Raw genomic sequence first — 27,717 nt, 5'->3', positions numbered from 1 at the left:
GGAAGAGAGAGAATCAGAGACCAACTTCACCAGCAGGGACTTTTCTGGTCCAGACTCCTATTTTACAAATTGGGAAACTGAGGCTCAGGAGTGGAAAGCGGGGGGCGGGGAATGGCCCTGAGTCACTAGGCAAGTCAGGCCCTAGACCCTGGTCTCCTGACAACGAATCCAGTGCTGACAGTGGGATGAGGGAAGGTGGGGGCAACAGAGTGGTTGGAGAGGAGGGAGCTGCAACTTATCTAACGCCAGCCCTTCCCCGCTGCCCCGCCCCCGCCCCCCCCCCCAGCTCCTCTCCATCCCCAGGCTGGAGAGGAAGAGGTGGCAGGACAGGGCTGCGCAGGAGGAGAAGAGGAGGGGCCAGAGGCAGCCTCTCAGGGTGCAGGGGCGCTGTGGGAGGGGTCCAGGCACCAGCCTCCTCCTTTCCTGCAGACGTGGACTCCCCAGCTCATTTGAGACGTGTCATCCTTGCAGCAGCGGTCTCTCTCTCCGCTCTCTGGCCAGACCCAGCCTCGAATGCGGGGAGGGCCCTTCAGAAAGAGGCATGGGCGGGTTCCCAGCTTGGCAAAGCTGAGCCCAGAAACGGAGGAGGGGAGCAGCCTAAGCCCAACGAAGTACAGTCCTTCCCCTACCTGCCCCTCCCCAGCTTCCCCACCTGGGAAACAAGAGAAAGGACAAAGACATTCTATCTGTCATGTGTGAGGTGGGGTCTGGGGGAGTCATTTAAGCCCCTCCTCACAGCACTAGGGGTTCAGGGCCTCACTCCCCCTCCTCCAGAGCCCCTTGCCTGGGAAGGGCTCCCTCTGCCCTTCATTTGGGGGAGGAGGGGAAAGAGGGTCGACAGCCCAGCCCGGAGGAAACGACAGCCAGGGCAGACATTCCCGATGATGACTCACAGGCCCGGAACGCCTTGAGGAGAGGCGGCAGTAGTGGGACAGGCTCCTGTTCAGCTGGGGCAGCCAGAGAGGACCCAGGACCCAGGAGGGCAGGGAGGCCAGGGGAAGACAGAAGGTCAAGAGGCAGAGCCCAGGGACTTTCCTGGTGGTCCAGTGGTTAAGACTCCGCACTTCCAATGCAAGGGTATGGGTTCCATCTCTGGTCAGGGAACTAAGATCCCACATGCTATGTGGCAAGGCCAAAGTATTAAAAAAAAAAAAAACTTATTTAAAAAGGAGAAACTTAAAAAAAGAAAATGCAGAACCCAAGGGAAGCTGCAGCCTGGAGCCAGGATCGAAGAAAAGGTCACTGAGAGGGGCCTGAGGGAGGGGAGACAATGTGCCATCCCACTGCCCACAAGCAGGAGCGAGGAAGGCTGCATAGAACAGAAGACAATGCCCACCACCCCCGGCCTTCAGGAAACTCCTCTTCCTTGAGAAGAGGGAGACGTCCTACTCTGTCCTGTCCTGGGATCTGAGGATGACACCTCCTGTCCTAAGGAAGCCCGGGGATGGCTTCAGTGACATCCCTTGGTTCTTGCCCACTCCAACTCGCTTCTCTGTCGTGCTCCCCTCCATTTACTGGCCGCATGTTTGGGGAGGGGAAACTGAGGCCCAGAGTGGTCTGGGGCACATGGAATACAACAGCTCCCCCAATTCTGCCTGACCTGGCAGAGTTCCAGGCTTTCGTATCCCTTCTGCTGTGTCCTGCTTTTTCTCTCCCCAGAAGAAGAGGCAGCTAAAGCCTTCAGTCTACGTGGCAGGCAGAGGGGGGCCTGCAAGGGGGGGGAGCTGGGAATGAGGTCAGCGGGTTGGATGGGCCAGGCCGTAGCTGTGAAGGCATCTGGGCTGCAGCAGTCTGGAAGGTAGGGGCCTCTGGGCCGGGCCACTCCCAGCCCAACCCGCCATCTACCCGCCCACCATGGCCTCTTTCCCGTCTCCTGCTCCTCCCCTCTCTGCAGCCCACACTCCGCCCAGGCCAGATGGTTCACATCAAACTTCTTCCATGTGGCAGTTCCACCCTGCCCACCAGGCTCCCTTCCCCCTCTGGCCACACGACTCAGTGGAGAGTTGGGGAGCAACTCTCATACCCTGCACCCCCAGATCTGGGCAGGTATTATGCAGGATCCCTGTAACATGTTGACCCTCCCTCAACCCCAGTTGCTTCTCTGGCCCCTCCAGCTCCTTAGCATCCCACCACCCCCACCAAGTATCTTGAAGTACAACAGAGATCCTTCCTCTAATCCTGAATCTCAGCTGTGTGACTTTAAGCAGGTCACTTCTCTTCTCTAGGTCTTGGTTTTCTCCTCTGTGCAAAAAAGGAGGACAGGGCAGAAGTTATCTTCCAGCTGAACGTCTATTGTTCTGTGGTATTTCCACATTGAAACAAGATTCTGAATCTAGTAGAAGTTGAACACCAACTTTGGAGGGGTCATCTGGTCTACCTCTTTGCCTGCCCCCAAGCCCTATTTTCCTGTTGACCCAAGATCCACAGATCCCACCAACTTACTTTGCACCTCTTCCTCCTTTCAAGGGTGCCAGTCTTCTAACCTGAGTTTTCCTACTATCAAGGTATAAGTTCTCTGGACAAGTCTTTGGCAAAAGGCTTATCAACATACCTTACTCAAGAGCAGTCACTGGCTCTCTGTGGCCACCAAATTGACTATGAATCTCTCTCCTTGAATTCCAAGGTTCTAGAAGTTGGCCCCAGCCTATCTTTCCAGCCTTTTCTTTCACATTTCCTCTGCCCAAGGCACTCTCTCTCTCTGTGTATGTGTGTGTGTGTTTGTGTGTGTGTGTGTGTGTGAGGTTTCCCAGGTTTAGCGATGCCTTTCCTCCCATTCCTCAAAATCACACAGCCAATGCTGCCTTGGGTAAGAAACATTTTGGGGATTTATTTTGTTCCCCTTCCTGACCCTGCATTCTCTGAAGGCAGATGTCATTGCCTCCAGAACTCTCTCCAATGAAAGGCTGGCACCAGGAGGTCTGTAGTAACCATCCACTGAATGGAATTGACTAGAGTGTCTGCAGTAAGCACTGATCTCAGAATCTTCGTCCCTAAACTTGGTCCCTGCCCAGCCTCCTCTCTTCCAGGGTACCATACCATTTGGTCTCTCTGGTCATCCCTGTTCTTCACCACCACACTCCCTCATCCAATCCAATCCCAATTTCTCTAAATTCTGCCTCCCAAAGTCCTCTTGAATCCATTCCCTTCTCTGTCTCCATCCACTTCCACCTGATCCAGACTCTCATCAGCTCTCACTTAGGTACCTCCAGCAGCCACTTTCTACCACAATCATCCTTCATGTTCCCTTGAGTAACCGTGGTGATCTTTGACAAATGTAGACCTAATTGTGACCTTTGTTGTTTCAGACCCTCTCCTGGGGTCCAAAGCTGTAAGAACAAGACTGAAACTGCTGACGTGGCTTCTTTGGCCTGCTTCTATTTCCTGTGCTCCAGACACACTGCCCTTCACTGGATTCTGTTAGCATCTAGAACTTGCCATGCTCCCTCCTGCCTGGGATTCCTGCCACTCAGAGCTCTGTGTTCATTTCCTTCCTAACGTTTACAGTTGTAACTACAAGCTGATTTATGTGACTTCATTCATGTCTGTCTCTACCAGATGTAAGCTCCATGAGGACAGGCACTGAGTGCCCAGTGCCCAGCAAAGTGCCTGGCATAGAAGGATGTTGAATGAATGATTCTAGATCCTTCCTGTGTCCACACCAGACTCTAACAAAGGGTTGCTCTGCCCACTGATGACACAGTCGAGCAGACTACCCCTGCTCGCTGGAACTCCAGAATTCACCCCCTGCTCACTTTCCCACCCAGGGAACTCCAGAATTACAAGTGTGCCAGGAAGAAGAACTGGTGGTTGATGTCACAAAGAAAGACACCAGTTATCTGTGGCTGAGGATTTCTTGTGGGAAGATGACAGTGGGGGTGACAGAAAGAAATCAGGATCTGGACAGGTGCTCTTGGCTCACACAGGCTGCCCCTTCACTCTTCCCCCCACTCTTCCCACAAATCCCAGCTTCAAAGAAACCTTTGCATCCAACCTCTAAACACTTCAACTAGACATCTGGTTGTGATGCAAGTCTTAACCTCCCTTGATCCTCTCTCTCCTAGACTGCTGAAGCTCTCTCCTTTGGTGGAGTGCACGCATGCGGGAGACAGCCACCACCCCCTCAGGAAGGGGTGGAGCACCAGAGATGCTGGAAGAGAATATGAGAGAAAAAGAGAGAGAGAAGGAATGTGTGGATGGAGGGGTGGGCCAGTGGGATGGAAGCAGAGGAGAGAAAGAAAAGGAAAGAAAAGAACTAAGAAAAGGAAAACAAATACATGAAAAGGGAAAAGGTTAAGGGTAGGGGAAGATAAAAGAATAGAAAATGGAAAAGAAGTGAGGATAAAACAAGGGCAGAATTGAGCCAAGCCAGGAAGGAGGAACTAGCAATTCATTTGATTGACTCACTCAACCCTTAACAAGAATTAACTCTGCCTTCAGATGCTGCGAATGGGGCCAGTGATCTGATGATGACCTTGACAGGCCCCTGCCTGGGGAGCTTACACTTCAGGAGGAAAGGTGTGCTTTGGCCCCTCAGTTGTAATCACCAGAGTGGACACTAGGAGTGTGGCCCTTAATCCTGACAACATCCCCATCTAGGACATTATTCTCATTTGGGACCTGGCCAGCACCTGGTAGGGCTGGAGTGGGTCTGTGGAGTCCTGCTGCTGCTGCTTCTGCTGCTAAGTCGCTTCAGTCGTGTCCAACTCTGTGAGACCCCATGGACGGCAGCCTACCAGGCTCCTCCATCCATGGGATTTTCCAGGCAAGAGTACTGGAGTGGGGTGCCATTGCCTTCTCTGCTGGGGAGTCCTAAAGTCATCTAAAGGACCATGCCCCAGCCCTTCTCTCCCAGCTTGTCCCAGCTCCTTCCCTGGTTCCTGCCCCAAAGTCCCCTTCTTTGACTGGGGTTGGGGGTTCCCAGAGAATGTGACAGGATCTGCAGGACTAGAAACCAAGCCTTCTCTTTAAGATTGTGGACCAAGGGCTCGCTCTAGAAGAAAGTGAAATGAAGGCAAGAACTGGATGTGGATATTTGAGAAGAGGACGATCGAAAAAGTCACCCTGAAAAAGAGCGCCAGAGAAGGAAGGACAGAGAAAGAAGCAGAGTTCCACAAGAAAGAAGGGGAAGGCTGGGGACAAAAAGATAGACAGGAGTGGGGTGGAGGTGTAAGAAAAAGAAAAAGAGAAGGAGGGTAGGTGGGAGGATGAAGCATTTACATGCTCTCCTCCCCTTAAGAGCTAGACTCCTCCTCTGAGTTGTCTGCACTCTGACCCCATTTCCTGGCCTCCCACTCACTCCTCAGCCCACTCCAGTCTGGCTTCTTCACCCATCACTCCACCCAAACAGCTCACACTTTGGGCACCAGTCACTGCTATGCTGCTTAATCCAGTGACCATTTTACTCCCTATCATACTAATTCTCTCTGCAACATATAACTCTCCTAGAACAATCTTCCCCCTGCATACATGACACCCTTGATCTTCCTTCTCGCCCTCTTACTTCTGCTACTTCTGTTGTGTCTCCCGTGCAGGCCCCTCCTCCCCTTCCCGACCCTTAACCCTGAGAATCTTCAAGGCTCCATCCAAGCCCTTCATCTCTCCTCCTTCCATACTTTCTCTGGAAACAACTCCTTCCACATCATCACCCAGTGGAGGCGGGAGTCCCACATTTGTCTCTCCTCTGGATTCCAGACTCAGATACTGAAGTTCCCTCCATGCAGCTGACTGAATGTCTCATAGGTACCTAACACTCAACATGAACAAACGTAATCCATCATCTTCCCTCTAAACCTAGAAAAGATGAAGAGATGAAAGGAAATCTCGGACCAAGGCACTTGGGTTGAGGCTGAGGCATGGAAAGAGCGGAGCTGTGCCTGGTTGCTAAGGACCAAAGGAACCAGACAGTATGATGCTGAAGAAAGGGAGGAAGAGAGACTCCTCCACTCCTGGGATCTGTTCCCAGACTCTGACTGCAGGGATCCTCAACAGGAACCCTGCTGGGAACATGATGGGAATCCATGGTGGGAACACACAGAGCCCAGGGCCTTCACTGCAGCCTCACTTTAAGACCTCTTCCCTTCCTCTATCCTCAACCCCTTCGCCAGGGACCCTCTCTTCATCACCAGTCTGGGGCAGAAGAGCATTCTGGAAGGTCAGATCAGGGGGAGGAGGGCAACAAAACGTCAGCAGGGCACCAGGTAGCTGGAAAGGGCTGACCAACCTGCCCACCAGGTGCGCCAGCACCCGGGCTGCTTTTGCTCTTTTACCCCCACCAGCAGTCCAGAGCAGGGCTTGAGGGGCTCCTCGGGAGGAGGGGGTGTGGGGAGCGCAAGCACAGTGAGGAAGGGCACTTGAGGAAATTTGGAAAGGGAGCGAACTCAGAGCTCAGCACTTTCTTCCTTCTGTTTTTCTTCTTGAGGAATTTTTTTCCCTGACTGCTGATGACTTTACCATTTCTAAGGGGTCGGGGGGAGGAGATTTTGGCTTTTGCTCCCCCCCCAACTCCAAATGCCAGACAAAGTCTTACATTCCACAAGAAGCCAGAGCTTCAGAGTTTCCTAAAGATGAGGTGGCGTCTCCTCCCCTCTCCGGCCTCAGCTCCCTCCCTCTTTCCTCCCCCACCAAGTCTCAAGCCCTCAGTTCTGGCCAAGGAGGCCCAGGCAGGCTGGGAGGAGACCCCAAGCACATTCTTCCTCTCATTGTCATGCTGCAGAAATTAGAGACACATCTTCGGGTTGGGCGTCCGCCAAGCGTTTCAAGTTGAAAAGTGGCAGAGGAGGCCCTGGGCCTCAGCGCTCTGCCACGTGTAAAGGATGCTTGGGAAACTTCTGCCTGCAGCCCCTGGGATGGAGCAGAGGCTGTCACACACCATACTCACAAAACCCACCCCTCAATCCCAAGGTTCCCTAAATATTCTTCAGAACTCCAGGCTCATGATGTAGCAACTCCCAACCCACATCTCTGAGTCTTAATCTCTCCTGTAAGGTGGTCGAGGGCCAGCCTGAACAGGGACCAAGTGGGGAGGGAACTGTAGGTAGGAGTCCTTCTGGCTGCAAAAACTCAGCAAGCAGGGAGGTGGAAGGTCACAGCAACCCTCACTTCTAGCCTGTAACTCTCCGCCCCAAGCAACCACTCCAGAGGGGTGACTACTCTGAGGGGCAGGATTCCTTGTTTCTCCTGTTAGGGAGGGGGTGCTCCTTGTCCCTGAGCCATGCTGGAGGGGGCAGGAACTGCCATCTCAGCACCTCAGCCCCCAGCCCTGCCCTGCAGTAGCTGGCACGATGGGGGCAGATCCTGGGCCACAAGTTGCTGCCACATGGTGGGGATAATTGATGAAGGCCCATCCCTCCATTGCTGTCTCCAGCCCTGCCTCTCTGGAAACTCTATATTTTCCCTTTAATTATAGCCCCTGCAGTCTCCCTCTGCTGCCCCACCCGCACCGCTCATCCTGGCTGCCCACGGCCAGCCGGCCAGCCGACGTGGCTCCCTCCCCTTCTGTTCTCTTGGTCTTTTTTTTCCTTTGCCTTCGTTGCACAAAACCAGCTGGGGGAGGGCGTGGAGAGGGGCGGGGAGGGGGGAGGCAATGGAATCTTGGATGGTTTGGGGGAGGCGGGACTCCCCGCTTCCACGTTTGCAGCTCTGGAGTGATGGGGGTGGGGAGCTGCACGGGAGGGATTGGAGTTGACGGGCACTGCAAAGCGACCCTCTTTGACTTCTCTTGGACCCACAGATGTCGGCAGGATCAGGAACCTGGATAGATTGGGGTTGGGGTAGAGTACTGGTGGGAGGTTGGGACATAGAGAAGGCAGGACGCTGGCTTCTAGAGTCATCTCCTAATATAGCCTGTTGTTCTTGGGGTCTCCATCGCTTTTCAGAGTGTAGATGATTCTCTCCTGGTTCCAGGGACAAAGAGTGATGCCCTGGGTTTCCAGGAAAGAGGTGAGGCAGAGAGAAACGTCCTCTAAAATAATGTCACTCACCTGTAATTCCACCTCAGACCTCCAAGGCAAGTCTTCCCCCAGACACCCCAATTCTCTCATATGTCCCCAACGCTGATTCCAGGTACAGACAGAGACAGAGCTTTATGCAGCCTCCAGAAGGAACACCCTCTCTCTTGTCAAGTGCTCTTCAATACAGTTCTCTCCAGTTTGACTGTGCTGGGTAGAAGGGTGTCTAAACAGGCCATGACCATGGCCACGACAGACCCTAACATAAGACCCTTTTCTAAATCACCAGTGACCACGGCCCTTCCGTGCAAACTTACTGCCCCTAGGGTGGAAAAATCCTAGCAATTTTCCACCACCACCCTGCTGCCCCATCACTCAACACCAAAGCTTCCTTCTGGCGAGACCGCATACTCAAATTTTTCACTCAGTGCCTCATCACCCCTCATCACCCCATCTCTTTCAATCATGCTAGGGTTTAGGGGAGAGTATTTGAGTCTATCGTGGAGCCTCAGGCATGGCAGAATTGACATCCTCAAAACAAAAACCCACCCTAAGGATCTGATTCTTAACGTCTATAAATGAATCTATCTTGTTCCCCAAATATTCCTAAGTTCCATACCCCAGCCACACCAGAAGACACCCCTAAACAGGCACATCTTTTTAAATTCTCTGGTTCTCCTGCTTTAAAGTGGTCCCCAGCTGCCTCTCCATACCCATCCCTGAGCTCTTGCTCTGGATGTCAGGAGGGTGAACAAGCAGGGCGAGCAGGACCCTTTCCCAATCACTCAAAGAGTCCTTCCATCTTTGAAAGCCTCCCTAACCAGCTCCCCAATTCCAGTCCCCTCCCTGAGACTGGGGGTCCAAGAAAGAAAGCCGAAGAGGCGCCCCTACCCACTATTTAGCCGACAGTATGTTGAGGACCTAGCTGCACCCCAGCGGCGGCATCTCTGGCCCAGACTAAACTGGGGGGCTGGGGAGGCAGAGTTGCGAAGGGGGGAGATGTGCGGTGGACTCCCTTTCCTTCCCTCCTCCTCCCCCTCTCGGTTCCGACTCCCAAATTGGGGGCCGGGCCAGGCAACTCTGATTGGCTGGGGGACGGGCAGCCGGCTCCCCCTCTCCCGGGGGCAGGGTTCCTCCCCGCTCTCCATCAGGATGGTATAAAAGGGGCCCGGGCCGGTGGTCGGAGCAGACGGGAGTTTCTCCTCGGGGTCGGAGCAGGAGGCACGCGGAGTGTGAGGCCACGCATGAGCGGACGCTAACCCCCACCCCAGCCGCAAAGAGTCTACATGTCTAGGGTCTAGACATGTTCAGCTTTGTGGACCTCCGGCTCCTGCTCCTCTTAGCGGCCACCGCCCTCCTGACGCACGGCCAAGAGGAGGGCCAGGAAGAAGGCCAAGAAGAAGACAGTAAGTCCCAAACTCTTGGGAGTCTAGGGCTGCTTGCTCTCCTGCCCTGCGCTCGGTCCCGGGGGTCTGCGACTTAAACTGAGACTCGGGATGCTCCGGAGGCTCAGGGATGGAAGGAAGATGGTGAGGGCTCTTCCTCGGTGCCCTCTCTGCGACGGGGTGTTGATGAAGGCCCCCCAGGAGTAAGAGGGGAGGATGCTGCACGGCACGAATTGGCGCAGGAGGAGTTCTGAGCGCGCACTGTGAAGTACAGCGGGAGAAATAGGGTCTGGGCACCGGTTTGGGGGAAAGTACGTCGAAGATGGGATGGAGGCGCTGAGTTGGGAAATTGGAGTCCAAGATGTAACAGTGATCAGGAAGGCTATGGGATGATTCATCAGGAAAGACTGTTTGCCCTCTCTGCGGGCTAGCAGTGTTCCTGGGGCCGCGGAGGTCTTGGACTGAGGGGGGAGGGGGCGCAGTGAGTGGGCGGGTTGAATGATGAGAAACTTTGGCGCGGACTTGGCCACGCAGGGTCTTTGCGCCCTCTGCTGATCTACACTGGGCAGTGCGCGTCCTTATCCAGCGCTTCCCCGCGCAGGAGTTGGAGCGGGAAGACCGGGATTGTTGCTGGGTGTGGACCCCACCTCTAGATCTGGAAAATAAAGCTGGAGATGAGATAGCCCCTGTCTCTAAAAGAAATAGCTAGTTTGGGGAAATTGCTTAGTGTTGCTCCGCCACCTAGTGGCCGTCTGGGTAGAAGATTATGCGGTGGGCGTGGTTAACTAACCACTTACTGTTGCGGACTTTCTGGTTCTTTGACTAAGAAGTGACCCGGAGCACTGGCTGGCTTTGAGAAACGGGGGTTGCCCCTGAGCGGGGCCTTTTGAGATGTCTGGGCGCCGGAGGTTAGGGCGTACCCTATTTTTACCGTACATTTCAGGTCTCTGGGCGGGATCCCACGCCAATCAGCCCCACCCCATCCTCTTAGCCCCGCCCACGCCGTCCCACCTGCCCCGGGAATGGGGCGGAATCTGGGTTGAACCTCCCATCTCTCCTCCCATTTTCCTCTGAGGTCTTCAACCAAGGTCACGCCCCACAAGCCTGCCCTCGGGATGGGGCTCCTCTCTTACCACTCCTCCATCCCCCAGCCCCACCCCCACCCAATGGCTTTTTATTTCACTTGGCTTCAGCGCCAATGGGCTGAGGTTACAGTTGGAAGCGACCCTGGCCTAAAGCTTTGTTTAAATTCCTGAGAACTGGAAAGAGTTATAGCTGTCCTGGCCAGGCGCCTCGGCCCTGTCACTGGCTCTGATGAGGAGCAGATGAGCGTTTAAGGATTTGGGGGAAGGAAAAACAAAAGGACAAAAAATGGAAAGGCGGGAAATGGAAAATCTAAATGTGCCTCTAAGACCGAAGGGAAGGGACGATGGGGTTGGTATGCCTGGAGCCCCGAGGTGGGGGACTCGCGCGCCGCTGACAGCCCCCTATCTCCCCGTCTTGCCCCAGTCCCACCAGTCACCTGCGTACAGAACGGCCTCAGGTACCATGACCGAGACGTGTGGAAACCCGTGCCCTGCCAGATCTGTGTCTGCGACAACGGCAACGTGCTGTGCGATGACGTGATCTGCGACGAACTTAAGGACTGTCCTAACGCCAAAGTCCCCACGGACGAATGCTGCCCCGTCTGCCCCGAAGGCCAGGGTATAGCTCGGGGCCTGGGCCGGGGCGGGCGGGGGCTGAGGGATATAAGGGGGGACGCTCCTTAGCCCCTATCAGGGGAGGCCTCTGTCTCTGGGAGCACCTGGAGCAAACCTTGCCTCTAAGTCACGTCTCTCCCCACCCCCCCAGAATCACCCACGGACCAAGAAACCACCGGAGTCGAGGTAATCCTCTGCCCCTTTGCCGTCGACTCTCGCCACACCCCACCCCCCAGGACTCTTGACGGTTCTTCTCTAACCCCGTTGCTTTTGTTTCTTCTCCTGCAACCCCATAGGGACCGAAAGGAGACACTGGCCCCCGAGGCCCAAGGGTAAGCGGCGCCCTCTAGCGGCTGTCGGGGGAGGTAAGTGGGCGTGGCTCCCGGCCTGCGCTCACCGGGCCTGCCCTTTCCCGCCTCAGGGACCCGCCGGCCCCCCCGGCCGAGATGGCATCCCTGGACAACCTGGACTTCCCGGACCCCCTGGACCCCCCGGACCTCCCGGACCCCCTGGCCTCGGAGGAGTAAGTGGAGAGTCGAGGCTTCTGTGGAAGGCCTTAGGAGCCAGCCCTGCCCCCCCACCCCCCACTCCCGCTCCCGCCGGTGTTTTCCTTTGCTGGGTTTTATTTTGTTTTGGCAGATGGCATACTTTGTATTTTGAAATAATTTCAAACTTATAGGGGAAAGGGGGGAGAAGAGTTGCAAGAATAATGCAAAGAACTTTCATATATCGTTCACAATCTGTCACATTTGCTTTATCAGTTTCTATGTATACGTAACATTATCGGGGTGGGAGGGGGAGGGTTTCTCTGAACCGTCTGAGAGTAATTTGCTGGTATTGTGTCCCTTTGCTCCTAAATACTTTAGTGTGTATTTTCTAAGAGCTAGAACATTCTTTTACATGAGCATTACATAATGAGTACATTTTAGAAATTTAACGTTGACATGATACTATTATCTAATATGCAGTCCATATTCAAACTTCACCAATGTTCTCCATAATGTTCTTTACACCATTTTTTCCTCCCTGATTCAAGATCCAATCAGGGTTATGAATTACATTTAATTATCATGTCTCTTTAGTTTCCTTTCACCTGGAACATTCCTTAGACTTCCCTTTTCTTTCATGACACTGAACTGTTTTTTTGCAAAAGCCAGTTGTTTTGTAGACTGTCTCTTAAATTGGGTTTGTTGGATGTGTCTTCCTGATTAGATTCCAATGATACGTTTTGGGCAAGACTGTTCCACAGGTCGTGTTGTTGTGCTGCACAGAGAATATGATATCATTGTGTCCCATTACTGGTGATATCTTCTGCCTTTCAACTCCCTGCCCTGACCTGTTTTCTCATGCACTCTCTCTTCTAGAACTTTGCTCCCCAGTTGTCTTACGGCTATGATGAGAAATCAACAGGAATTTCCGTGCCTGGTCCCATGGTGAGTCATCAGCAGACTACATAGAGGACAGAAAAAGAGCAGACGGGCCAGTGAAGGCGCATAGGGTGGCATAGATAACTTGGGAGGTCAAGATGACCTTTGGGACTTCAGAATCCAGACAGAACATGAGGCAGCTGGGTGGGCCGAACTGGAACCGTGGGAGATAAACTTTACTACCGAGGCTTCACTATGGCCTCTTTTTCTTTTCCTTCCATAGGGTCCTTCTGGTCCTCGTGGTCTCCCTGGCCCCCCTGGCGCACCTGTGAGTATCCGGGATGTCTACAGCCCTTTGGGCTTTAGAGGGAGGATTGGCATGAGGGCAAGGAAAGTACTCAGAGATCTCTTGGTGAGATGGGGACATGTTGGCAAGGACCTGCCCTTCTAACCCTACCCCTCTCTCCTTGTCCTCTAGGGTCCCCAAGGTTTCCAAGGCCCCCCTGGTGAGCCTGGCGAGCCAGGAGCCTCAGTAAGTGGCCCCTGATTTGCATTCTCTATGCAAATATACACCCTCTCTACAAATATATGGATTCTCCTATTGAAGGACCACCATCTGGAGTCTTTGTTACTTCCTTCTTCCAATCCTAGCCTTCCCCTTCTTTTCTCCTTATCCTGGTCATTCTAACATCCTCTCTTCCTGTCACCTCTAGGGTCCCATGGGTCCCCGTGGTCCCCCTGGCCCCCCTGGCAAGAACGGAGATGATGTAAGTAGCCCTGGTGAGGAGATACCCTCTGACCCCCACTGCCTCTCCATGGGTAGGCTCCTGCAATCTCTACCCTAGTGCCTCCACCACCTTTGGGAGTGACACCCAGAGAAAGAAGGACATGTTCTCCCGACGTATGGGACTGCCCTTGAATAGGGAGCTTCCTGGGATGTTTCCCCATCTTCCTAACAGACGTGGCTGTCCCTCCCCTCACCTCAGTCACCTTAAGCAGTCTCCAACTCTATCCTTGACATGAATGGCTTCCCTGGGTGTAACCTCAGGTTTTCACTCCACGTAGTGAGATTAAGATGCTGGTGACAGAAATAAACAGAAATTCTTTGGAGGGAGGCAAAATTCACCAAGCGAGTGTTTCACAGTACATTTAAACTGAGATAGGACTTGAGGTCCCGAAGCCTGACCCTCAACAATCCCAAGGAGACCCAAGCCTCCCATACGTTTCCAACTCTGGGGGCATGGGCATGATGGCCTTTTCTTTTTCTCTCAGGGCGAAGCTGGAAAGCCTGGTCGTCCTGGTGAGCGCGGGCCTCCCGGACCTCAGGTGAGCAGGACGGTGTGGCTGCCTCCAGCCTTTGCTGCACTGGGGCTTCCTTTGGGAGCTGTGTCCACAGTGGAGTCTTCTAATGGCCCTGCCTTTGTCTTTTTCTTTTCTCTCCAGGGTGCTCGGGGATTGCCTGGAACAGCTGGCCTCCCTGGAATGAAGGGACACAGAGTGAGTCTCCTTTGTATCATCTAAGTTCCCAAAGTCCCAGTGTCATATTCTAGTCCTTTCCCCAGAGGATCCTGGCATGCATCATGCTGGGTGGTAGCTACATAAGAAGTTCCAAGGGACAGAGAGTAAATTTCCAAGAGAACTTCCCTTCGTTGGGAAAGAAATCCCAGTAAAGGGAGGGAGGGAGATCTTGGGTCAGTTGGGGTTTAGTCTAGCTTAAACACAGGGGGATAGATGTGATGACCTCCTGAGGCTCCTTCTCTGGGCTGGGCGGGTGTCAGGGTGGTCCACAGTCTCCACAGGGTCTCACGTTGGCCCTTCCTCCTATCTTAGGGTTTCAGTGGTTTGGATGGTGCCAAGGGAGATGCTGGTCCTGCTGGCCCCAAGGTAAGATGCTGTGTGACGGTCATGGTCATTCCCCTCCTCCACAGTCCCACCTAGAACAGATTCCTCACTCCATTCTCTGCTCTGTAGGGCGAGCCTGGTAGCCCCGGTGAAAATGGAGCTCCTGGTCAAATGGTGAGTGTGTCCAGTTCTGGAAGGAAGGGAGGGAGCAGGGTGTAGGAGCAAGATGGGGGCTTGGGGAGAAGGGGGTGTTCTCCATCTCATTTGGCTCCTCTTGGTTTTGTTCTCAGGGCCCCCGTGGTCTGCCTGGTGAGAGAGGTCGCCCTGGAGCCCCTGGCCCTGCTGTAAGTACTGGCCCTTTGGGGAACCCAGAGCTCTGGAAAGCGTTCCTTAGGAGCTAAAGGGACTGACCAGCGCTCAGTGAATGTAACTGGGACTTCTGCTCTTCTGCAGGGTGCTCGAGGAAATGATGGTGCGACTGGTGCTGCTGGGCCCCCTGTGAGTACCGCCTCTAGACTCCAGTGCCTGGGACTGGGGAGGCGTCTCAGTGTCAGCTCTTGTGGCTGACATCAGGGCCAGGTCTCAACCCCAGGACCTCTTCTGTCCCAGGCTGTGACTTGCGGCTGCCATCTTCCTTCTTGCTGACATTGCCCTTTTATTCACAGGGTCCCACTGGCCCCGCTGGTCCTCCTGGTTTCCCTGGTGCTGTGGGTGCTAAGGTGAGACCCCCACCCTCCAATGAGCAGAGCTCCCATGGGCCAAGGGGTGGGCATTTCTTTGCTCCCGAAACCTGAAGGACCCAGAATCAAGAGAGAAGCTGAGTCCCCAGCATCTTTGTCTTGGGGGGTCTCTTCTCTGATCTTAAGGGTCATGACTCTTGGTCTCCTGTCCTGGCCCTTCACCCCTTGCCATCTGGAGGTGAGGTTGGGTTACCAGGGTGACTTCTGGCATATCCTTTCTTCCAATCCAGGGTGAAGGTGGTCCCCAAGGACCCCGAGGTTCTGAAGGTCCCCAGGGTGTACGTGGTGAGCCTGGCCCCCCTGGCCCTGCTGGTGCTGCTGGCCCTGCTGTAAGTATCACTTCCTCAGTGCTCCCATGCTCCTCCCTAACTCAGAGTCCTTGCCTTTCACTCACCCACCTCTCTCTGTGGCACAGGGCAACCCTGGTGCTGATGGACAGCCTGGTGCTAAAGGAGCCAATGTAAGTATCCTGCAGGTCTCAGAGCCGCCCCCGGTACCCGCCTTCCACCTGCCTTTGCCCTCCAGTCCTGGGCTCAATTTGTTTGGCCTCCCTCAGGGCGCTCCTGGTATTGCTGGTGCTCCTGGCTTCCCTGGTGCCCGAGGCCCCTCTGGACCCCAGGGCCCCAGCGGCCCCCCTGGCCCCAAGGGTAACAGCGTAAGTACCGCTGTCTCTCTTCTGTCCCGCCTCCTATGCTGATCTGAGGCCCTTGTCTGGGAAGCGTGATGGGCCAGGCCAACTGAGCACTGTGCCCATTCTCCACTCATCTTCTCCCCCCTACTCAGGGTGAACCTGGTGCTCCTGGCAGCAAAGGAGACACTGGCGCCAAGGGAGAACCCGTAAGTCCTTTCGCAGCTCCATCTGTCTACCCCAGAAGCCCCTGGGGGTGGTCCAGGGAGGAAAGGGAACCCCCGGTGCTGGAGACCCAGCCTCAAGACAACTCTGAAACTGGCACCAGGACAGCCCCTCACTGTGGGCTGCCCCCTCCTCTCTGCCCTCTCCAGGGTCCCACTGGTATTCAAGGCCCCCCTGGCCCCGCTGGGGAAGAAGGAAAGCGAGGAGCCCGAGGTGAACCTGGACCTGCTGGCCTGCCTGGACCCCCTGGCGAGCGTGTAAGTGCCCCCTTCTTCACCCCAGTGCCAACCTGGTGCCCACGTGTCTGAGCTCACTGACCTCCTCTCCTCCCCCAGGGCGGACCTGGTAGCCGTGGTTTCCCTGGCGCCGACGGTGTTGCTGGTCCCAAGGTAAACCTCTCATCATGACTGGGAGGCTGACCCTGCTGCTCCCTGGACATTCCCTTCCTCTCCCGGATGTAGTCGGCCTCCTCCCAGCCCCACCGCCCAGTCTTTTAGTGCCCACACTGGGGCTGCCGACCTCGTCACGCTCAGCTCACCTTGACCGTCCCACCACCACCAGTGCCCCTCACAGCACCCAGCCCCATGGCCCAGGAGGAGGAAGACGGCAGCCCATGATGAAGTGGCCCAGACTTGAGACCCTAATTGTTGCTGTGACTTTCCCAACCAGGGTCCTGCTGGTGAACGCGGTGCTCCTGGCCCTGCTGGCCCCAAAGGTTCTCCTGGTGAAGCTGGTCGCCCCGGTGAAGCTGGTCTGCCCGGTGCCAAGGTGAGAGTCCAGCATTCTGCCCAGAGAATTTATTGTTCTCTGTTAGTGGCCCAGGACCCTGCTCATCCTGTGTGGGCTCTGGAGCAGGATCACAGATCTGCCTTCTGGAATGTCCTCCACCCGGCCTACACCTTCCTACCGCCCCTCTCCCACCACCTGTATCCTCCACTCCACTCACACTTGTCTGCCTCCCCCTTAGGGTCTGACTGGAAGCCCTGGCAGCCCAGGTCCTGATGGCAAAACTGGCCCCCCTGTAAGTATCCCTCCTCCAGCCCCCTGTCTGCCTCCTGACCTCTCACCCTCTGTCCTCACCTCTGCTCATGTCCCTTCCATCCTCAGGGTCCCGCCGGTCAAGATGGCCGCCCTGGACCCCCAGGCCCTCCCGGTGCCCGTGGTCAGGCTGGCGTGATGGGTTTCCCTGGACCTAAAGGTGCTGCTGTAAGTATTCAGGGAGTGTGTTACAAGGACATACACACTTGAGGTGAGGGTAAGCGTGGGGGGAAGAGTCCAGGGTCTGGGCCCAGCTCTGCCACTGACTTGCTATGTGGCTTCGGGCCACTTACTGCCCCGCTCTGGGCCTCAGTTTCCCTATTCCATAGAATGAGAGACCTCTCCTTGGCTTCACTACCATTGCTCTATCCCTGGAAATAAGTATTATTGCCCCCTCCTCACCCCACACACACTTGGGGATAGGATGGGCCTTTTACATGATAGTCATCCCCAAATCTTGGTGAGTTCTTTGAGGCTCAAAAGGAGATTTCAAAGGAATAAAAGCCCTTCAGAGCTCAGGTGTCTGAAGGCATACGATGGGGAGAAGAAAGGGAAGTGGGTGAGAGAGGAGCCTAAGGGGCAGGTCGTCTGGGAGGACAGGGCTCAGGGAGAGGCCAAAAGATGGAGCAGTCGAAGCCAACAGAGGCCTTCCTCAGGGGCCAGAGCTGATAGATGAAAAAGCTCCTTAAAAATTCCACTCAAAGTAAACAGGAGGGACCCAGGAGGCCTGGTTGCCCACTTCAACTCCCTCAACCCTACCTCTCTTTCCCCAGGGAGAGCCTGGAAAAGCTGGAGAGCGAGGTGTTCCTGGACCCCCTGGCGCTGTTGTAAGTATCTCCTTTTGGTCCCCGTCCCTTTCCCGCCCATGTCCCATCCCTATATCCTGCAGAAGGGATATGAGGCTCCAGCCCATCCCTAGGGCATCAGGACCCCCAGCTCCAGGCCCCTTACCTGTGCTGTCTTCCTCAGCTGCCCACCCACCTCACCACTCTAACCCCTTTTTCACTCTTTCCCCAGGGTCCTGCTGGCAAAGACGGAGAAGCTGGAGCTCAGGGACCCCCAGGACCTGCTGTGAGTGTCCCTGACAGGGAGGCCTAGGGAGGGGGGCGCTGTGGGCCAGCCCCCTGCCCCCTTCTCCTGGGCCTTCTCATGACCACAGTATTCCCTCCATGCAGGGCCCCGCTGGTGAGAGAGGCGAACAAGGCCCTGCTGGCTCCCCTGGATTCCAGGTGAGGTCTCACGCTGTCAGGGTATTGGGAGAAGGGTGTGAGGAACACTTCTTCCAGATTCTAAGCGCATTCTTCCCTCCCCCATTTCCCACCTACAGGGTCTCCCCGGCCCTGCTGGTCCTCCTGGTGAAGCAGGCAAACCTGGTGAACAGGTAAGGTGTACCAGCTGGCTGAAGAGATGGGGAGTGCAGGCAATACCGAGGGAGAGTCCAGCCCTCCTAGCTAAGCACATAGCCATCAGCTAAAGGGAGTAAGGTTAGACTTGAGGAAGGGCTTCCCATCGTGAAGGGCGCCACACAGAGGGGAGCACAGAGCTGCACCCCTGCATGCTAGGATCGGGAGGGAGCTGTATGGCTGTGGGTCTGGATGACTTCTTTTTAGAGCTACTGGAATACTCTGGCTTTCCCTCAACCTCAAGTTCAGGAAAGGTGATGCATCCTGAGGAAGGATAATCCCAGTTCAGTGCTCAGAAGGGGTTGGTCTCTAATCACAGACTCTAAGGGCTAGCTCCCAGGCGGGCAAGAATGTTTTCTAGTGGGGAGGGCCAAGGTGGGTTTTGCTCACTGTCTCTCCCTTGCTCCCCCTCAGGGTGTTCCTGGAGATCTTGGTGCCCCCGGCCCCTCTGGAGCAAGAGTAAGTAGAGCCTCTTCCTGCATCACAGAGATGCCCTGAACCTGGGCCTGTTTCTGGAGCCACCATCACACACCCTGTCCTTCCCTTCCAGGGCGAGAGAGGTTTCCCCGGCGAGCGTGGTGTGCAAGGGCCGCCCGGTCCTGCAGGTCCCCGTGGGGCCAATGGTGCCCCTGGCAACGATGGTGCTAAGGTAAGGGCAGCACGGGGACTGGGTCTCACCCTTCAGTGGTGGGGGCTGCCTGGCTGGGACCAAAGCCAGCTAGATGTTGGGGAGGGGTGGAGGGACAAGACTAGGGTAGGGTCCGTGTGCAGCCTGAAGTTCTGGGCTGTGAGCCCTAGTGCCTGTCTTTGGCCTCAGGACCAAGCCTGGGAGGAACTAAGAGGAGGCTCAAGTTGTGACCTAGACCTAGTTCTGAGATCCCAAGTCTCACTCCAGCCTTATTGGTTGTCACATAGGGTGATGCTGGTGCCCCTGGAGCCCCCGGTAGCCAGGGTGCCCCTGGCCTTCAAGGAATGCCTGGTGAACGAGGTGCAGCTGGTCTTCCAGGCCCTAAGGGTGACAGAGTAAGTTGAACTCCCCCTCCCTCGAGCCTTGTGTAGTTCCCATCTCTCTCTGCTTTGAATCCCTCAGCATCTTTCTTTCTGCTCCCTGGGGTGTTTTCCTCTTCTTAATCCTCCTTCTCTGGCCTCTTGGTTATCACCTACCTGTAGTTCAGGCCCTTCCCTTCCCGTGTGTTACCATGGCGACAAGCAGTATTGGGTGCCTCCTAGACTAGGGATCCCTTATCTGGGAGCTTCTTAGCCTAAAGTGTTGGTCGCTCAGTCGTGTCCAACTCTGTCCAACCCCTGGACTGTAGCTCACCAGGGTCCTCTATCCATGGGATTTCCCAGGCAAGAATACTGGAGTGGGTTGCCATTTCCTTCTCCAGGGGATCTTTCTGACCCAGGGATGGAACCCAGGTCTTTCCTGGGAATCCCCACACAGGCGTCTTTCCCCTGAAAGATCTTGTGTTCTTTGCACATGTGGGGGCAGGGCAAACATAAGCTGGGGAGGGGTCCCAGACACAAGCAGGATGCTGAAGGTCACCTCCTTGCCCCACGCCAGAAGTCTCAGGCTTTCCTGTGTCTTTAGGGGGATGCTGGTCCCAAAGGTGCTGATGGTGCTCCTGGCAAAGATGGCGTCCGTGGTCTGACTGGTCCCATCGGTCCTCCTGGCCCCGCTGGTGCCCCTGGTGACAAGGTGAGATGGCCCACTTCTCACCTTCTTCCCTAACACAGAGCTTCCCTCGTGAGCCTGGGCACGGCTCTGCTGCAGAGGCAGCTCTTGCCACTCCAACCTGGCCACCCAACGGTGGGGTGACCAGGAGAGATGAGGACTCTCCTGGGGTCATCGGGCAGGAGTATTCAGTGTGGCACCCTGATCCTGAGCCTCTTGTCCCTTCCTTTCAGGGTGAAGCTGGTCCTAGCGGCCCAGCCGGTCCCACTGGAGCTCGTGGTGCCCCCGTAAGTACAGAAGACCTGGTTAAGGGCCCGCACCTGGCCCTTCTCTCCATGCTGCCCCCAGCCCTCTTCCTGTCCCTTCTCACCTTAGCTCCCGCTTGCTCTGGTCCCTGGGCAGTGCTCCTCAGGCCCTCTTCCCCACCCTCCTGTCCATCCCCACCTGCCTTCCCCCGAATCAGGGCCTCTCTCCACTCGCCTCCTTTTCTTCTAGGGTGACCGTGGTGAGCCTGGTCCCCCCGGCCCTGCTGGCTTCGCTGGCCCCCCTGTGAGTACCAAGATCCTGTTTATCCTCCATCCCCGACTAGGACCTGGGGCCTTGGGTGATTGGATGAGGACAGAGGCGTTGGCCGGGTTTAGAGGCAGGTGGAGGGGAGATTGCCTCCCATTGAAAGCGTCTTCTTGCCTGGAGTTCCGGTGCCCTCTAGGCTGACTTCCTGGGTGAGCACAGACCTCTCCTCCACTCACCATGCTCTGTCCTCCCCCAGGGTGCTGATGGCCAACCTGGTGCTAAAGGCGAACCTGGTGATGCTGGTGCTAAAGGTGACGCTGGTCCCCCCGGCCCTGCTGGGCCCGCTGGACCCCCCGGCCCCATTGTGAGTATCTCACTGTTTAGGCCCAAGCTGCCAGCAGGCTGGACCCGGGATCGGCCCAGCCTTGATGCCTCTGTGTTCTCCTCCAGGGTAACGTTGGTGCTCCCGGACCCAAAGGTGCTCGTGGCAGTGCTGGTCCCCCTGTGAGTACCCACTCTGCCTCTCCACTGAAGCTTCCCCCAGGCAGCGTTCGGAGGTGGGGCAGCTGGGCCAGGTGAGGGGCTGTTCTCCCTCTGATCACTTCTTTGTCCTCTTCTCCAGGGTGCTACTGGTTTCCCAGGTGCTGCTGGCCGAGTCGGTCCCCCCGGCCCCTCTGTAAGTGTCCGTGTGGAGACTCCACTGGTCTGGGAAGGTGTGGGACATAGGCTGTCAAGAGTGTGGTGGGCCTGACTGAGGCCTCAGGAATGCCCCAGAATCTGCTGGACTCTGACAGTCGCAATTCTCCCCATCCAGGGAAATGCTGGACCCCCTGGCCCTCCTGGCCCTGCTGGCAAAGAAGGCAGCAAAGGCCCCCGCGGTGAGACTGGCCCCGCTGGGCGTCCCGGTGAAGTCGGTCCCCCTGGTCCCCCTGGCCCCGCTGGTGAGAAAGGAGCCCCTGGTGCTGACGGACCTGCTGTAAGTGCCCCCTCCAGAGGGGTCCAGAGTCGGGGGGCGTCGTCCCTGGCCACTGGGAGTCATCTCACCCCCGTCTGCCCCCACCACAGGGAGCTCCTGGCACTCCTGGACCTCAAGGTATTGCTGGACAGCGTGGTGTGGTCGGCCTGCCTGGTCAGAGAGGAGAAAGAGGCTTCCCTGGTCTTCCTGGCCCCTCTGTGAGTGCCCCCTCACCTTGGGGCAGGACCATTGCAGGACTTGGAGGGTGCAGGATGGGGGTGGTAGGGTCAGCAAGGACAAATGTGGGGGACCATCGGGCCCTCTCCCACCCCATCTCTGGCCTGACTCTTTCTTCTCCCTCAGGGTGAACCCGGCAAACAAGGTCCTTCTGGAGCAAGTGGTGAACGTGGCCCCCCTGGTCCCATGGGCCCCCCTGGATTGGCTGGACCCCCTGGCGAGTCTGGACGTGAGGTGTGTGGTTGCCAGCCCCACGCCAGCGCCCTCACTGTGGCCATCTGGGCCTTGGCCTGAGGCTCCCTTTCCTTGGCTGATGTTCACCTCCCCGCCCCCCGCAGGGAGCTCCTGGTGCTGAAGGATCCCCTGGACGAGATGGTTCTCCTGGCGCCAAGGTGAGACGGCTGCACCCAGGACCACAGCCCCACAGCCGCTCCCACCGGGCCGCTTCAGCCGGGCCTCACCGGGTTTCCCTTTCTCCTCTCAGGGTGACCGTGGTGAGACCGGCCCTGCTGGACCTCCTGGTGCCCCTGGCGCTCCCGGTGCCCCCGGCCCTGTCGGACCTGCTGGCAAGAGTGGTGATCGTGGTGAGACCGTAAGTCGCTGGGCCTGGCTTGCTGCTTCTGCTCAGGCCAGGGACTCTCCAGACCTGCTGGGGGATCTGCAGGTGGACACTTGACTTCACCTAGGCAAGGGAAGAGAGGAGGACTTGCAAGATGTCTGGCCCTTGGTCTCCCTGAAAAAACTGAGCCATAGGAGTTTGGATTTTTTGAACCTGAACCGCCCCCCCAACCACCATTCTCTTTGCTTGGCCCTGCCGTAAACTTTTCTCAGCTCCAAACTCAGTTTGGAATGTTTATTAGGGAAAAAAAAAAATGGAGCCACAGCACAGCCTCAAGGCTCCTCCCCAGCCAAGTACCCCGTTTCCCCCAAGGAAGGGGGTTTGTTCCCAAGTGCTCAACTCAGCTTACACAAAGCCTGAGCCTGCTTGAAGATTCACCTGGGGTCAGGAGGGATGGATACGGTAGGAACAGATGTGAAGGGATTTGGCCAAGGGGAGATTTCAACTGTAGCTCAGGCTGTTCCAGCCCTGAGCCGGGCTCCTCCGACCAGGATCTAATGCTCTCTCTGCTCTCCCTAGGGTCCTGCTGGTCCTGCTGGTCCCATTGGCCCCGTTGGTGCCCGTGGCCCCGCTGTAAGTGCCCTGCTCTGGCCCTTACGTCATCCTCAGAACCCTTGTCCAGGTGGGGACTGTACCCCCCTCAGTGCTAACAGAACTTTCACCTGACGGCCTGTCCTCCTCGCTCTTCTAGGGACCCCAAGGCCCCCGTGGTGACAAGGGTGAGACAGGCGAACAGGGCGACAGAGGCATTAAGGGTCACCGTGGCTTCTCTGGTCTCCAGGGTCCCCCCGGCCCTCCCGTGAGTATGCTCAGCCCCTCCCCAGCCCCTAGCTGACACTGCATCTTCTTTCGTCATCTCCCCAAGCCCTGCTGTGTGACGGGGAGGACACTTTTCCTTAGTTTCCCTTTTTGGACAGTCCTTCTCGCTAGTGGGAACTGGGGTCTGAAGACCAGTGGGCATTTCCAAGTAGTTTCCAGGAGGGTGAAGCGCACAAAGCGGGATCATGGGAGGGGGCTCAGCCTACGGACACCCTGGGGCTAGGCTTCCAGCGTGACGCGGTTGGTGGCAGGGCGCTGTTGCTGGCCGCCTCTGACCTACGCTTGGCCTGAACTGCCTTCCCATCGCTCCTGCAGGGCTCTCCTGGTGAGCAAGGTCCTTCCGGAGCCTCTGGTCCTGCTGGTCCCCGCGTGAGTCATCTTCTGTTTGTCTGCTCTTCCTGGGCCCCTCGCTTCTCTGGAGAAGGGTCTGAAGCAGGGGAGGAAAGAAAGGAATGGGGTCTGTGGACAACCTTACGCGGCCTTTGGCCTCTCCCTCTCCACTTCCTCCCACAAAGTTTCCGTGGGAATAAGCCGTAAGAAGGCTGGGGAGTCTGAGCCAAGCAAAGTGGGAGATGGGCTTCTCTGCCAGAGCTGGGGTGGACCCCTGCTTTCCGGAAGGCTTTCTCCAACCAGCTTCCTCCCTGCAGGGTCCCCCTGGCTCTGCTGGTTCTCCCGGCAAAGATGGACTCAATGGTCTCCCAGGCCCCATCGGTCCCCCTGGGCCTCGAGGTCGAACTGGTGATGCTGGTCCTGCTGTAAGTCCCCCAGCCCTGAAAGCAGCGAGCCCCAGTAATCCCCACTCTCCTCCCTTCCTGCCCATGGCCCCCCAGCCCTGAAAGCAGCGAGCCCCAGTAATCCCCACTCTCCTGCCTTCCTGCCCATGGCCCCCCAGCCCTGAAAGCAGCGAGCCCCAGTAATCCCCGCTCTCCTCCCTTCCTGCCCATGGCCCCCCAGCCCTGAAAGCACCGAGCCCCAGTAATCCCCACTCTCCTCCCTCTCTGCACAGGGTCCTCCTGGCCCTCCTGGACCCCCTGGTCCCCCAGGTCCTCCCAGCGGCGGCTACGACTTGAGCTTCCTGCCCCAGCCACCTCAAGAGAAGGCTCACGATGGTGGCCGCTACTACCGGGCTGATGATGCCAATGTGGTCCGTGACCGTGACCTCGAGGTGGACACCACCCTCAAGAGCCTGAGCCAGCAGATCGAGAACATCCGGAGCCCTGAAGGCAGCCGCAAGAACCCCGCCCGCACCTGCCGTGACCTCAAGATGTGCCACTCTGACTGGAAGAGCGGTGAGGGCCGGCCCAGCTGTGCTTCCCCCTCCTGCCATGATGGGGCTGAGCCCTGAGGGGCCATCATTCCATACATCCCCTGATGCCATCTTACTTTGCCCCACCCCAGGAGAATACTGGATTGACCCCAACCAAGGCTGCAACCTGGACGCCATTAAGGTCTTCTGCAACATGGAAACCGGTGAGACCTGTGTGTACCCCACTCAGCCCAGCGTGGCCCAGAAGAACTGGTATATCAGCAAGAACCCCAAGGAAAAGAGGCACGTCTGGTACGGCGAGAGCATGACCGGCGGATTCCAGGTGCGTGAGCTGGACCTTGTAGCCAGTCTTAACAGACATGGGTCAGCCCAGGGCTCAGAAGGGCCTGAGGGTAGGTCCTGGGTAGACCAGACCTCTGCGAGGTGTGATGGGCTGGAAGACAGGAGACTGGGGACCTTGATACTGGCTCAGACATAGGGTGCCTGGGGGGCAGGGGTTGCCACCTCTGGAAGTGGGGTTCTCTGGGATGCCCTCGGAGGATGCCAGAGAGGGAGGCCAGGACTGGGGGCTCAAACACAGCCATTCACTCCTTGCTCTGCCACCCCCACAGTTCGAGTATGGCGGCCAGGGGTCCGATCCTGCCGATGTGGCCATCCAGCTGACTTTCCTGCGCCTGATGTCCACCGAGGCCTCCCAGAACATCACCTACCACTGCAAGAACAGCGTGGCCTACATGGACCAGCAGACTGGCAACCTCAAGAAGGCCCTGCTCCTCCAGGGCTCCAACGAGATCGAGATCCGGGCCGAGGGCAACAGCCGCTTCACCTACAGCGTCACCTACGATGGCTGCACGGTGAGTCCAGCAGGGCCCCTGTGCTGGCCTTTGGCTCTCCTGGCAGGCCCAGTCCCCCCACCCCCTCGCTGCCACTTGGTGACGCCCCTCTCCCACTGTCTCCCCTTCACCCCAGAGTCACACCGGAGCCTGGGGCAAGACAGTGATCGAATACAAAACCACCAAGACCTCCCGCTTGCCCATCATCGATGTGGCCCCCTTGGACGTTGGCGCCCCAGACCAGGAATTCGGCTTCGACGTTGGCCCTGCCTGCTTCCTGTAAACTCCTTCCACCCCAACCTGGCTCCCTCCCACCCAACCCACTTGCCCCTGACTCTGGAAACAGACAAACAACCCAAACTGAAACCCCCGAAAAGCCAAAAAATGGGAGACAATTTCACATGGACTTTGGAAAATATTTTTTTCCTTTGCATTCATCTCTCAAACTTAGTTTTTATCTTTGACCAACTGAACATGACCAAAAACCAAAAGTGCATTCAACCTTACCAAAAAAAAAAAAGAATAAATAAATAACTTTTTAAAAAAAGGAAGCTTGGTCCACTTGCTTGAAGACCCACGTGGGGGTAAGTCCTTTTCTGCCCATTGGGCTTATGACACCCCAGCACTGCCCTTTCTGCTCCTTTCTCCATGCCTTCTTAGGGCCTCCCCTCCACTGGTCCCCAAATCTAAGTCTCCCCAAAAGACACAGGAAACAATGCATTGTCTGCCCAGCAACCAAAGGCAATGCTGAAACACCCAAGTGGCCCCCACACTCCCAGCCCACTTCCTTCACCCAGAACCTCCAAACCCTGGGGGACCTGGAGTCCTCAGACTGCCAAAGAAGCTTTACCATCTGGCATCCCTGTGGCCCCGGCAACATTCCCTCTTTGTTTTTTGAGGGGAGCATGCCAGGGGGACCACTGGCCCTTCAACACCGGGTTTGGAGGAAAGTCAGGAGGGGCCAAGACAGAGCAGAAACATCGGATTTGGGAAACGCGACATTCCCCCCTGCGCGACCTGGCTGGGTGGGAGAGACTGCTCTGCTCCTTGCGTAACTGTATTGCTGAAAGACTACCTCGTTCTTGCCTTTGTGTGTCACCGAGGCAACTGCGTGGGGGCGGGAGGGGGGCAGTGTGGAAGGGGGTCCTCGTTTTATATCAAAGGTGCTACATCTCTGTGATGGGGTGGGGTGGGGAGGGAATCTCTGGTGCTATGGAAGTGGAAACACACCCCCCCCTCAGGCCAGCAAATGTTCCTTTTTGTTCAAAGTCTTTTTTTATTCTTTGTTTTTTTTCCTTGTGGATGGGGACTCATGTGAATTTTCTAAAGGTGCTATTTAATGTGGGAGAGAGTGCCGCCTCCAGCGTCACTCACTCTCCACCCTCTCTTCATGCCCCTGGGCGCCTCTCGCCTCCTCAGGCCTCTTGCCTCTGTCTCCCCACCTCTCTCTCCCTCCTCTGAAACCCTCTCCCCTTCTGGAGCTGCATCCCATTTTCACGGCCTTTCTCTCAATCTGTCCTGCATCCTCTCTCACTGGGTTTCAGAGCACAATTTCCCAAAGCACAAAGCAGTTTTTCCCCCTAAGGGTGGGAGGAAGCGAGAGACTCTGTACCTATTTTGTATGTGTATAATAATTTGAGATGTTTTTAATTATTTTGATTGCTGGAATAAAGCATGTGGAAATGACCCAAATCTATCTGCAGTGGCCTCCTAATTTCCTTCCTAGGAGCTGGGGGAGGGGAGACCTGGGGAGGGAGGTGGGTGGGCTCTTCTCCTTCCCTGTCTGCCCCTTCCCTGCCCCTCCTCCTCTAGCACCCTAGACGGCCCCTCTCCCTCCCTCTTGCCTTTCCTAGGCCTGTACCCTTTCTGTTTTCTCCTGCCATCTTCCTTGTGTGTCTCCCATACCCGCTTGTCCCTTTCAGTGCCAGACAGGCAACTCTTTTGTGCAGCCACACGCAAACACCTCTGTGCAGCCCTGCTCTGACCAAACCTCAGGCCCATGCCCATGCTCATCAGTGTCATTAACTCTTTCTGCCCCCTTCCATTGCTGGGGGCATCCTGCAGGGTTGGGGGCTTTGGTAGCACTTCCTCAGCAGGGAGGTGGCCACTGGGAGGTCCATGGTCGTGGGAGGGAGGTGGGGCAGGGAGGAGAAACTGGGAGTCTTTCTGGACAAATGCAGAGAGTCACCTGGCCTCCTCTCCCTCCTTGCTCGCTCTGAGCTCCTCCAAGGGGACATCCAGCAGTACTGAATGAGAAGGGGTTGCTGAGGCTGCCCTCAGGGCCAGAGGAGACCTAAAGGAAGGAGTGCCTCCCGCTCCTTCTTCTGGGCTCCCCAGGAGGAAAAGGGAGAACCCTGGGCCTTGGAGAGCTGCAGTCCAGGTCCTTTCCCGGTGCTACCAGAAGGCAATAGGCCTTCCTGACCAGTGGGCATGTCCTAGATCTCCCTTAGCCTTCTAAGTCCCTAGAACTTGGCCCCTGGCCTGGGGAGTTCATTTTGACCAGCCCCTGCCTCCTGCCCGTTCTT

At 56.5% G+C, this 27,717-nt stretch overlaps 1 protein-coding gene across 1 annotated transcript; it reads left to right on the top strand.

Moving 5' to 3' along the window:
* Nucleotides 1–9,131: 9,131 nt before the first annotated feature.
* On the top strand, nt 9,132–26,884 carry COL1A1 (collagen type I alpha 1 chain). Its single transcript, XM_086355498.1, has 51 exons — nt 9,132–9,352; nt 10,841–11,035; nt 11,183–11,217; nt 11,328–11,363; nt 11,453–11,554; nt 12,396–12,464; nt 12,682–12,726; nt 12,877–12,930; nt 13,112–13,165; nt 13,671–13,724; nt 13,842–13,895; nt 14,229–14,282; nt 14,370–14,414; nt 14,531–14,584; nt 14,694–14,738; nt 14,906–14,959; nt 15,211–15,309; nt 15,396–15,440; nt 15,537–15,635; nt 15,764–15,817; nt 15,983–16,090; nt 16,169–16,222; nt 16,503–16,601; nt 16,801–16,854; nt 16,941–17,039; nt 17,645–17,698; nt 17,889–17,942; nt 18,047–18,100; nt 18,199–18,252; nt 18,689–18,733; nt 18,825–18,923; nt 19,190–19,297; nt 19,866–19,973; nt 20,183–20,236; nt 20,445–20,498; nt 20,719–20,826; nt 20,913–20,966; nt 21,085–21,138; nt 21,277–21,438; nt 21,528–21,635; nt 21,781–21,888; nt 21,993–22,046; nt 22,139–22,246; nt 22,793–22,846; nt 22,965–23,072; nt 23,408–23,461; nt 23,740–23,847; nt 24,099–24,381; nt 24,491–24,681; nt 24,971–25,213; nt 25,329–26,884. The coding sequence occupies exons 1-51, from the start codon at nt 9,250–9,252 to the stop codon at nt 25,473–25,475; spliced, it is 4,392 nt and encodes a 1,463-aa protein (XP_086211624.1). The 5' UTR covers nt 9,132–9,249; the 3' UTR covers nt 25,476–26,884.
* The last annotated feature ends 833 nt before the right edge of the window (nt 26,885–27,717 follow it).

The sequence above is a fragment of the Bos grunniens genome, chromosome 19 (genome assembly GCF_055505025.1).
Source record: "Bos grunniens cultivar Pamir isolate PY7600 chromosome 19, Bosgru_T2T1.0, whole genome shotgun sequence".
In the NCBI taxonomy this organism is placed as follows: domain Eukaryota; kingdom Metazoa; phylum Chordata; class Mammalia; order Artiodactyla; family Bovidae; genus Bos; species Bos grunniens.
Note: the sequence above shows the minus strand (reverse complement) of the source record. Positions and strands in the feature narration are given on the sequence as shown.

Coding starts and splice junctions, on each gene's coding strand:
- COL1A1 (XM_086355498.1), top strand. CDS start 9,250: ATGTTCAGCTTTGTGGACCTCCGGCTCCTGCTCCTCTTAGCGGCCACC. Junction 11,218..11,327: donor AAGAAACCACCGGAGTCGAG/GTAATCCTCTGC, acceptor GCAACCCCATAG/GGACCGAAAGGAGACACTGG. Junction 11,364..11,452: donor CTGGCCCCCGAGGCCCAAGG/GTAAGCGGCGCC, acceptor TTCCCGCCTCAG/GGACCCGCCGGCCCCCCCGG.